This window comes from Mirounga leonina, unplaced genomic scaffold (genome assembly GCF_011800145.1).
Source record: "Mirounga leonina isolate KUSES-001 unplaced genomic scaffold, KU_Mleo_1.0 Mir_166, whole genome shotgun sequence".
Classification (NCBI taxonomy): domain Eukaryota; kingdom Metazoa; phylum Chordata; class Mammalia; order Carnivora; family Phocidae; genus Mirounga; species Mirounga leonina.
Genome location: NW_023270418.1, coordinates 23,429,585 through 23,439,243, shown reverse-complemented (window position 1 = coordinate 23,439,243; position 9,659 = coordinate 23,429,585). Strand labels below are relative to the sequence as shown.

General features: G+C 56.5%; 1 protein-coding gene across 1 annotated transcript in view; it reads right to left on the bottom strand.

Annotated features, from left to right (window-relative positions):
- Positions 1–339: 339 nt before the first annotated feature.
- The window catches only part of CREB3L1 (cAMP responsive element binding protein 3 like 1), a 35,809-nt gene continuing 26,489 nt past the window's right edge, over positions 340–9,659 (bottom strand). Inside the window, exons 5-12 of the mRNA XM_035012671.1 lie at positions 8,548–8,705; positions 7,723–7,872; positions 7,538–7,596; positions 7,268–7,336; positions 5,298–5,397; positions 4,028–4,154; positions 1,226–1,493; positions 340–1,041 (exon numbers count right to left, since the gene is read on the bottom strand). Of these exons, the coding sequence (XP_034868562.1) occupies positions 1,005–1,041; positions 1,226–1,493; positions 4,028–4,154; positions 5,298–5,397; positions 7,268–7,336; positions 7,538–7,596; positions 7,723–7,872; positions 8,548–8,705 (968 nt within the window). The 3' untranslated portion in view covers positions 340–1,004. The remainder of the gene's footprint in view (positions 1,042–1,225; positions 1,494–4,027; positions 4,155–5,297; positions 5,398–7,267; positions 7,337–7,537; positions 7,597–7,722; positions 7,873–8,547; positions 8,706–9,659) is intronic.

The following is a 9,659-nucleotide window of genomic DNA, read 5'->3' as shown; positions in this document are numbered from 1 at the left end:
AGTAGATGCTTGATCCTAGCGGTTCACATCCCCAAAGGCCAAGACTGTGGCTGATACGCCTCTCTGCCTCCATGGTCAGCGGTTGGAGGAGGAGCCCTGGGATGGGGGGATTACAGCAGTCCTCTGGCCATCTAGCCTGAATCCTGCGCCTGGCTGGAAGAGGGAGAAACACCCTCTCACATGAGCACGCCCTCGATGAGCCCCTGGCGGAATGTAAGATAAACTTCCTCTTCTCACTCCCCCTCTCTCGGTCCTGGTCCCCTTCCCCCCACGAAGAGAGTGCCCTCCCCGCCCCTCCCCCCCATGAAGGAAGGCACAAAGTCAGGAATTGATGCTGCATCTTTTTTTTTTTTTACTTTTGCCTTCTTAAAGCATGTGCTCAGCTCATGGAGGAAGCAGTCTGGCAATTAGAAAGGCCCAGCGGCTTGGGCTGCGGCAGGGGGAGGCCAGGTGAGGGCCAGGGAACAGCAAAGCCCGCACTAACTTCATAAAATATAAAACAAGGGAGGGGTGAAGGGAGGATGGAGACTTGTAAAATACAATATCTTAGGGGATTGGCAATAATAAAAAATAAGGTTCATTATTTACAAACAATTTCTGTTCTTGGTCTCTGTACAGTGGGGCGGGGCGGGGAGGGGGGTGTGTGTCGGTGTGGGGATGGGTGTGTCTGTGGGGGGAGCAGGGAGGCAGTGGTCGTGTTGGTCATTATGAGAAAGGAGGGAGTTGGCCCAGTGAGTGGTTTATCTGAGAAGGACGGATGGCTGTGGGAGGGAGGGGTGAGAACAGAGTGGTCGGCCCAAGGTAACAAACAGTCCAAATGTGGTGGGGAAAGGAGAGGCCCTGGGAAAGAGTGGGGCAAAGAAGGGCTGGGGAGAAGTGGAACGCTTTCTCCTGGGATGGGAGCCCAGGGGGCAGGGGGACAAGCTGGATCCGGGTTAGAGAGCAAGACAACCCCTCTTCTGGGTGCCAGAGGGTACGTCCTGTGTCCTGGGTCTTGGCGCGGCCTAGGAGAGTTTGATGGTGGTATTGGGGCCCAGATCCCTGGAGAGAGAACAGAAGTCCGGGGTGAGTGTGTCCAGTGAGGATCCTCTCACCCCTCTGTGCACTGGATCAGAATGTGAGTGGGAGGGGGCCTTGGGGAGGCGTGGCTGACATGGGGACTCCCCTCCCCGCAGAGCGTGGGTGGAGCCTGGGGCCCCAGGAAGGGAAGGGGCCACCCACCTACCTCTCACGGAACCACTCCTTGGGGTGAGAGAAGTCGGGGCTGGTGCCGTTTCCACCAACGTCTTTTGGCCAGGCCTCACTCAAGTACTTGGTGGTCTCGTGGGTGCTGTCCAGGTGGTCATGCTGCAGGTGGTCCTGGGGCCGCTGCTCAGCCGGCCCCCCCGGCTTGATTTCCCAGCTGTCTGGGGGCTCCACAGGCAGGAGGGCACTGCGGCCCTCCTCCCACGAGCCTGCCCCCTCGTCGTAGAACAGGAGGCTCCGGGAGGGCACTGGACAGAGAGCTCATGGTGAGCCTCCGTGCCAAGGCTCCCCACTCCCAGCCACATTCCTGGCCCAGTAGTGAAGGACGAGGGCCTGAGTCTGAACCCCAGCTCTAACACTGCCCACTGGTATGACCTCTGGCGAGTCAGGCCTTTGCGTTAGCCTTTCTGAGCCTCAGTTTGCTCATCTGTAAAATAGGGATACTAGGGCCGAACCTCATGTAGATGTGGTTTGATGAGACCATAGGGGCAAAGTGATTGAAACGGTGTTTAGTATGCACTCCGAGAGAGTAGTTCTTCCTAAGCAGAGGGTACCAGGGCGGGGCATCTGAGAGCTGGGTTCTTTTTTTTTTTTTTTTTTTATAGATTTTATTTATTTATTTGACAGAGAGATCGCGAGAGCAGGAACACAAGCAGGGGGAGTGGGAGAGAGAGAAGCAGGCTTCCTGCCGAGCAGGGAGCCTGATGTGGGACTCGATCCCAGGACCCTGGGATCATGACCTGAGCTGAAGGCAGACGCTTAACGACTGAGCCACCCAGGCGCCCTGAGAGCTGGGTTCTAATCCTACCTCTACTATTCACTTTCTCTGAGACCTTGAATCAATCTCTTCCCCTTTCTCTCTTTTTAGAAGATTTTATTTACTTCTTTGAGAAAGTGAGAGCACTCGTAGGGGGGCTGGTGCAGAGAAGCAGATTCCCCACTGAGCAGGGAGCCTGGCTGGGGGGCAGGGGAGCTAGGCAGAGGCTTAACCCCCTGAGCCACCCAGGTGCCCTCTTCCCCATTCTAGGCCCTAGGGTGCACTTCAGGACAGTGAAGGAAAAGAAAACACGTTTGTGGGATATCTACTCTGTGCCAGGCATTGTGCAGAGCCCTTTGACCTGTATATCAAATCACGAGCATCTCCCAGAAACTCCTGGGAAGGAGCTATTTTTAGCCCTGTTTCACAGAACAGGTGAGGTTCCAGCTTATCAGGTACTTTGGCCTATGCTGGAAGCGAGAGGCAAACCCAGGGCTGCCTGGCTCCAGGATCCCCCAGCACCTTCCGGGCCCTCAGGCCCTGACCTAAGAGTGTGTGTGAAAGGCACTCCCTGCCATTGAGCAATGCAGCAGCCCTGAAAGCCCGCCAGCTCCAGAGGCCACTTCCTACCACAGATACACACAGGGCCTGCAACCCACTGCATTCACTCCAAGGGGCTTTGTTCATCCACACTGGCCCCACCCCCCACTTCCCTCCCTTCCTCTCCGCCGGCTTCCTCTACCTCCGAAGACCCCAGGGCCCCCCTGGCCTTGGAAAATGGATATGGGACTCTCGGCCCTCACACCCCTGCGGCCCACCTCCCTCTGTGACTGTCCTGTCTCTTCTCAGGCCACGCTTGTCCAGGGAGTGGTTTTCGCTCGCTACCTCCATTTCCTCTTCCCCTAGCCCTCCCCACCCCTTCCTCCTGTCAAGGCCCTGCTGGTCTAGCTCCTTCTCCCTGCCTATCTCTCCTTTTTTTTTTTTTTTTTATCTCTCCTTCTTGAATCCTACTCCTCCCCGTCTCCTCCCTCTCTGACCGCCCCCCCCCCATCTGCTTCCTCTTCCTCCTCCTGCCCTGCCAGATAATTCATTCCTGGTAGACGATGAACAGTTAGGAAGTTCCTCTGTAGGTCTACCTGAAGTACCTTCTGCTTCTGGAAATCCATACTATTCTTTGCTGCACCTTCTACCAGTTTCTCCCCTTGCCGCCTGCCTATTGTAGCTTTTCTCTCCTCTGGTGAGGTCTTCAAAAAGGGAGGGGATGCACTCACTGATTAAGCGCCTACTGTGTGCCAGACCCTGTACCAAGAGTGTGCGTGCCCTGTGCCATTTAGTTGTGACAACACCCATGCTCGGGGAGTGCAGAACTGTAACTCCTGTTTTTCAGATGAAGACATGACAGCTTAGGGATGTCAAGACACGTGCCCAATGTGACACAGTTAGCAAGGGCAATGGCAGGCATGACTGACTCTGAAGCCCCATGCTCTTAAGCACTGTATCTTGCGGTCAGTTCCCCATGGGCTGGTAACTATCTGAGCCCACGTCACCACCACCCCTCCTCTGCCCGTGCTTGACATTACCGGTGCATCCTGGCACTCCGTAACACAGTGCTCCAGCCACCACTGTCTGATGGGAAAGTGCCCTTGAACCGAAACTCACATGCTATCCCAGTCCCAAAATACTAACTGTTCCTAGCAGATGCCCCGTAACCACTGGTACCATAATTCCTGGGGGCTGGGGTGGGGGCGGGTAGGGTGGGAACATTCCTGCTGTCCCCTAAACCACCCCTCACCCCCGCAGGCCACTCTTGGGTGGGCTGGGATCAGGTAGCCTGCAGTGTAGTCCCAATTCCACAACTAACATCGAATAAATCATAGAACCTTGGGGGGGGGCCTCAGTTTCTCCATCTGTAAAATGAGGAGGTAGAATGAGATGTCGCCAACCCAGAACCCAGCTCCTCCCTTGTATCTGGCTTATGCCCAGAAGTTGGGACCCAGGGAAGGTCGCCTGGCTCAGGGCACTCACTCTGACTGGCTGTGTAGACGCTGTCAGTGGCCATGGGGTCTTCCTTCACAGTCTGGGAGCTGGAGGAGAACTCAGGGAGGCAGGGCACAAGGGAGCCCAGCACCAGAACGAAGCACAAGGCTGCCACCTGGTAGTGGAGAGAGTGGTGGTCAGAGCAGGTTGGGGGGGGGTGCAACCCTGGCCATCCCCAATCCTTCTCCCCCCAAACCAGTAGGTATAAAAAGCTCGGTATTTTTCCAAGAAAGCAGTGCCCAGAGCCAGCCACCCCCTAGATGTGCAGTCTTCCACCCTTTTTGGAGAAGATGGAGGAGGCTGCTCAGGCCATGTCAGCTCTTGGTAGGGGGCCACCACAGGCAGTGTTAGAAAAAGAGGGAAGTGGTCAACACGGTTATCACCTATAAGGTGGGGGAATCAGGATAGTGAGAAAGGAGTACTTGGGCGTGGGGGGGTGGGGGACAAGCGAGGGGACAGAGCATCACACCAGATTCTCAGCAGGAGGAGTTAAGAGTCACACAGCCCGAACTAAGCCCACCCCACATCATGCCTGCCACCTGAGAGCATGAGGATCTCAGAGGGCCTGGGGAGCGATTAGCCAAGAGGCAGCAGGCTGCACATTTCCAGGACAGTGTGGAAGACGGATTTGCAGGTGTCTGAACCACACCCTGCACATTTTTTTTTTTGAGGATTTTATTTATTTATCAGAGAGAGACACAGTGAGAGAGGGAACACAAGCAGGGGGAGTGGGAGAGGGAGAAGCAGGCTTCCCGCCGAGCAGGGAGCCCGATGTGGGGCTCGATCCCAGGACCCTGGGATCATGACCTGAGCCAAGGGCAGAGGCTTAACGACTGAGCCACCCAGGCACCCCCACCCTGCACATTCTTTTGGGCTTCTAGAGATTTGCTCAGCCTTCTCCTCGCTATTCATTCCAGAAAGAAACAAGTGCCTCCCAACCTGTGTCTCCCTAAGCCCTTTGCCCCCCAGGGTATAGAAACTGCCTCCTCAAGGGACTTGCCCTGCTATCCCCTAGCTGGGTTCACGTGAGTCACTACACATCCACATTGTGTTAGAACTGGTCAGGGAAGGTCATGTTCTGGAAGGCTCCATGGGCTTGGTGAAAGAGGCTGGGGTCTTCAGGAGCCAGCTCACCAGGCACTAGGATGGTGTACCCTGGTGATGTTGCCAATCATCAAAGCTCTGCCGGCCTTCCTAGAAGGCCAGCCTGGGGAAGACTCGTCCTCATGTGGCCCTGTGGTGAGGGAATAGCACCTACCATGAGGCAGGTCCCAGTCTGGGTGGCAGCCATCTTGTAAGGTCTTGAGATCTTGTTGGTGACCAGAGTCTGGAGTTTCTGCAGCTGCTGGAGCAGGGTCCTGAGGAGGGCACAGTGGTCACTTGGCAGGCTCTGCCCCAGCAGGCATCTCTGCCTCCTGGAGCTCTCCCAGGGAGCACCTGGGCTGGCTCCACACTTGGCTTCCACACCAGGTGCCCGTTTCAGTCAAGACAGAAAAGGTCACCTCCCGCTTGGCTCCTCTGTGGCGTGGCTTGGGGAACCTGGGGCCTGTCTCGTGATGAATAGCTGGGTCACCCTATGGGGGCTCAGGGGTGCCCTGTGATGCTCCTGGCCAAAGTGGGGTGGGGAAGAAGGTCTGCCCCACCTGGGCTGAGGTCACCTTTTTCTTCACCTACGCCAGCCACAGCTACAGTGACCTTCCTTCCTTTGTACCCCACGATTCCCGGAGCTGATAAGAAGGCCATGTCCGGCGGCTGTCTGGTGTGTAGTGAGGGTCCAGTAAATATAGCTACCACTTTGGTTAATTTTGTCACTGTTGCTTGTACCAAGGCACCTGTAACATCTCGTTTCTGTTCATGGGTTTCCATGTCAGTCTCCTTCACTAACCGTGGGCTCCCTGAGGGCGAGGACCGGGTCCCACCCAACGACGTGCAGTCCTCCGGGCACACACTGGGTCTCCTCAGCCCACGCTTGGCCAACCACAGTTTAACTGTCTCTTTCCTCCACCTAGCCGGGCACTGGGGTTGCAGTTACCAGAATGCACAGCAGGTGGCGAAAGAGCTCCAAGGGCCTGGCCCTATTTTGGGCCAGAGAGGAATCTGGGCCAGAGGTACAGGGGTGAGGAGTGCGGCCCCGCCCCCCTTCCCTGAGTGGGCGGCATTCTCCAGGTCAATCTGGGGAGTGGCTGGATCCTGCTGGAGAAGCTGGGGGAGAAGGAAGGAAAGAAGGAAAAAGCCTTCTGTTGAGCACCTGCTACATACCAGCTGTTGTCTCTTGTCATTTTAATTTACCCCAGCAAATAATTATTAGAGACCTACTGTGGGCTCCTGGCTAGGCACTATCAAGAATTCAGAATAACCATAAAAAAAAAAAAAAAAAAAAAGAGGAGAAGAAAAGCTAACACGAATTGAGCATTCTTAAATGCCAAGCACAGTGCTGGGCCCTTTACCGGCGCCGTCTCATTGTATCTTCACAAGAATCCCGTGAGATAGAGCTTCTATCATCCCCATGTAGACAAAACAACTGGGGACCAGAGAGGTTTAACAGTTTTCCCAGAATCACAAAAATGGCAGAGTGGGATTAAGAAACCCAGGCTGTGACTTTAGGTAGCTGTGACCTGTGCTGGCCCTATACTGAGGTTTCGCAAAGGGAATTGTGCATTCGAATCACTGAAGGATCGTGTTGAAATGCAGATTCTGATTCTGTAAGTCGGGGGAGAGTCCCGAGATCCGGCGGTTCTTACAAGCTCCCAGGTGGTGCTGATGCTATTTGCTGGTGAGAAGAGCTCTGAGTTGCAAGCACCCACCCACCCCAGCGGTTCTAACGTTAGGGTACGTCAAAATCACCTGGAGGGCTTATGAAAACACAGATTGCTGAGCCCTCCCCAGGGAGTTCCTGATTCAGCAGGCCTGGCTTGAGGTCTGAAAATCAGCATTTCCAAAACTTTCCAGGGGCGGCTGCTGCTGGTCTGGGGAATTCCGCTTTGAAAGCCATTGCCCTCTACCAACTCACTTACGCGGCTCAGCTGCCCTGTCAGGTTTTTAGAGCTATGCGCGGATGAAGAAAGATGGGAAGCCGGGGTCCCAGGCTGCAGGGTTCCTGTTTCTGGGGTTCCTGTCATCCTGAACTCAGTCACCTCTCCTGCCTCCTGCCTCCCAGAGCTATGTCAGAGCCGGGCCCTGGCTGCAGGAGGGCAGGGGGCCGGGGAGGAGGCAGGTGGTACCACCCACCTGTTGGCATTCTCCAGGGTCTCTACCTTCTTCCACAGTTCGTTGTTCTCTGACGTAAATGTCTCCACCCTGAGGGGGCCAAGCAGACACAGGCTCAGGGCCAGGCCCCAGACTCACTGCTGCCCTCTCTGCCCTGTCCACCGCTCCCTGAGGCATCCCAGGCCCCGAGCCCCAAGCCCCCTGCTCCGGTGCCCTTTGAGAGAGCCCTGGGGACAGCGGGGCAGGCGGGGGAGTGGGGCCCAGGCCCACCGCCCTGCCCAGGATACTTACTTCTTTTCTAGACATTCCACGTACTCCTTCTTCTTACGGCGGCTCTCCTGGGCCGAGATCTAGGGGGGAGGCCGCAGAAAAGGGGTTACCACAGCCACATAACCATTTCCGGGGGGCCCTCAATTTTAGGGCTGGTGTCACCAGGGGAGCCCTAGGACAGGGCCAGGGTCCAGCTCATGCTTTACCTTATTCTTGATTTTTCTCCGGACCCTCTTTAAGGCCTTTTCTTCGGCTTTGGTGAGGGGGAGTTTCGTGGGGATGGGGTAGCCCTCAGCAATCAGGGTGCGTTTCTCCTCCTCTGTCAGGAGCAGTGGCCCTGATGTCCCCTGTAATTTCTGTGGGAGGTAGGACATGATGGTTAGGAACCAGACAGCCATGGGTTCAAATCCAAGCGCTGCCACTGACTTTGCGTGACTGAGGGAAGGCACTCCACTCTCCTAGCCTCGGTTTCCTAACTTGAAAAAGGGTGGATCTGAATGAAATCCACTAACATGTATCAACAGTGCTGGGAGCCCAGCATGTTAGGCATTCAGTATATTATTGCAGGGTCGGGGTAGGGGGGTCCCCTAGATCCCATTCTGGAATCCACAGCCTCAAAGCTGACTTGTCCAGAGCCCCTAAACAGCAACCCCCTCAGACCCCTACAGTCTTCACTTGGGAGGCTCCATGCAGGACTCAGCTCCATGTTTCCCAGGTGATTTGGGGCCTCCTGAGGCCTGTTCCCAAGCGATGCTCCATGGAGCCAGCCTGGGTCATCCCCTGGGGGTCAGGAATGTCAAGTTCTAGTCCTGGTTCTGCAACCGTGGGGGTGTGGCAGGCCTCTTGGACCTCTCTACCTGTTTCCTCTTTACCCCAGAAGAGGATTAGGAGATTCGCACTCCCATCTGCTCTGAATGCTGATGGGGATGGGGATCAGGCTTGGGGCTCCCCGACCCTTCCTCGCTGGTCGTGTGCGGGGTGGACTAACTCAATCCCTTGCCTCTAGGCTCAGCCCACCCCCAGCTGCTTACGTGAGGGGCGGTGAGAAGGGGGGAGGTGGAGATGGCCGTGGAGGAGCGGGCCATGGGCCGGACAGGGCTGGAGGGGGGCAGAGAGCGGGGACTCTGGGAGCCGTCACTGTCGCTGCCGTGGCTGCTGGGGGGCGTCAGAGGCATCTGCACCAGGTCCTCTGGGGAGAGCGGGGGGAGGGGAATCCAGGTTAGCAGGGTTGCATCCCATCTCTGCTTGGACATCAGAGGTCAGCCAGCCCTGACACTGTGGGGGACGGAATACTGGGGCCTTGACCAGCTGTCCCATCAGCTGTCCCATCCCCTCTGCCATGTCAGAAAGATGAGCTGACATCCAGAAGTTCATTTCCGAATGCCATCCCATCTCCAAGGCCACAGAGGCCTGGCTCCTCGGTGTGGCTGTCACGGAGGCCGGATTCTCGAAGACCCTCCCCCATCCCTGATTTCACAGGGTCCAGGCCCTTGGAACCTCCACTGGTAACCCCAGAGGTGACTGGAGTTTGCCCATAGCCAGTCCCACGGGATCGGGCTGGGCAAGCAACGGGCTCCGTCACTTCCTTCTTCCCACTGCCAAACATCTAGCCCAAGCAATCCCAGGGTTTCCACTTCCAGCTTGAGCGTGACAGGACAGCAGGCTTTCAGCAGACCAGCCAGGAGCCCTGCGGTCCCCAGCCTCCCCCTCCCCGCTGCTGCTCCGTGGCTGCAGCATCAGGAAGACTGGCACCCTGCGGTGGTCAGGGAAGATCCTGGGCAGAGCCACGAGGACCGAGAGCCCAGCTGCAGGGAGAGCTCCCAGGACAGCACAGAATGCCCGGATCATTGCAGAGCGGGCTGAGGCTCCAGAGGAACAGCTGCATCCTTCCAGACTCGGCCCCTAACTGCCCTCTGCACGAGTCCTCTCTCCCTCCCTGCACTTTGATTTGCCTCTTAAGGGTGCCCTAATGTGAAGAGCCCGGAACGTGGAGTCAGGGAGCCTGAGTTCAAGTTCTGCTGTCACCCGCCCTGAGTGTGTGACCTATAGTCATATTTATTAACCCCTCCCGGCCTCACTTCCCTGTGGAAAGGGAGTGAACTGACTGCAGGGAGCCTTGAGGACGCAATGAGCTCATGTATAT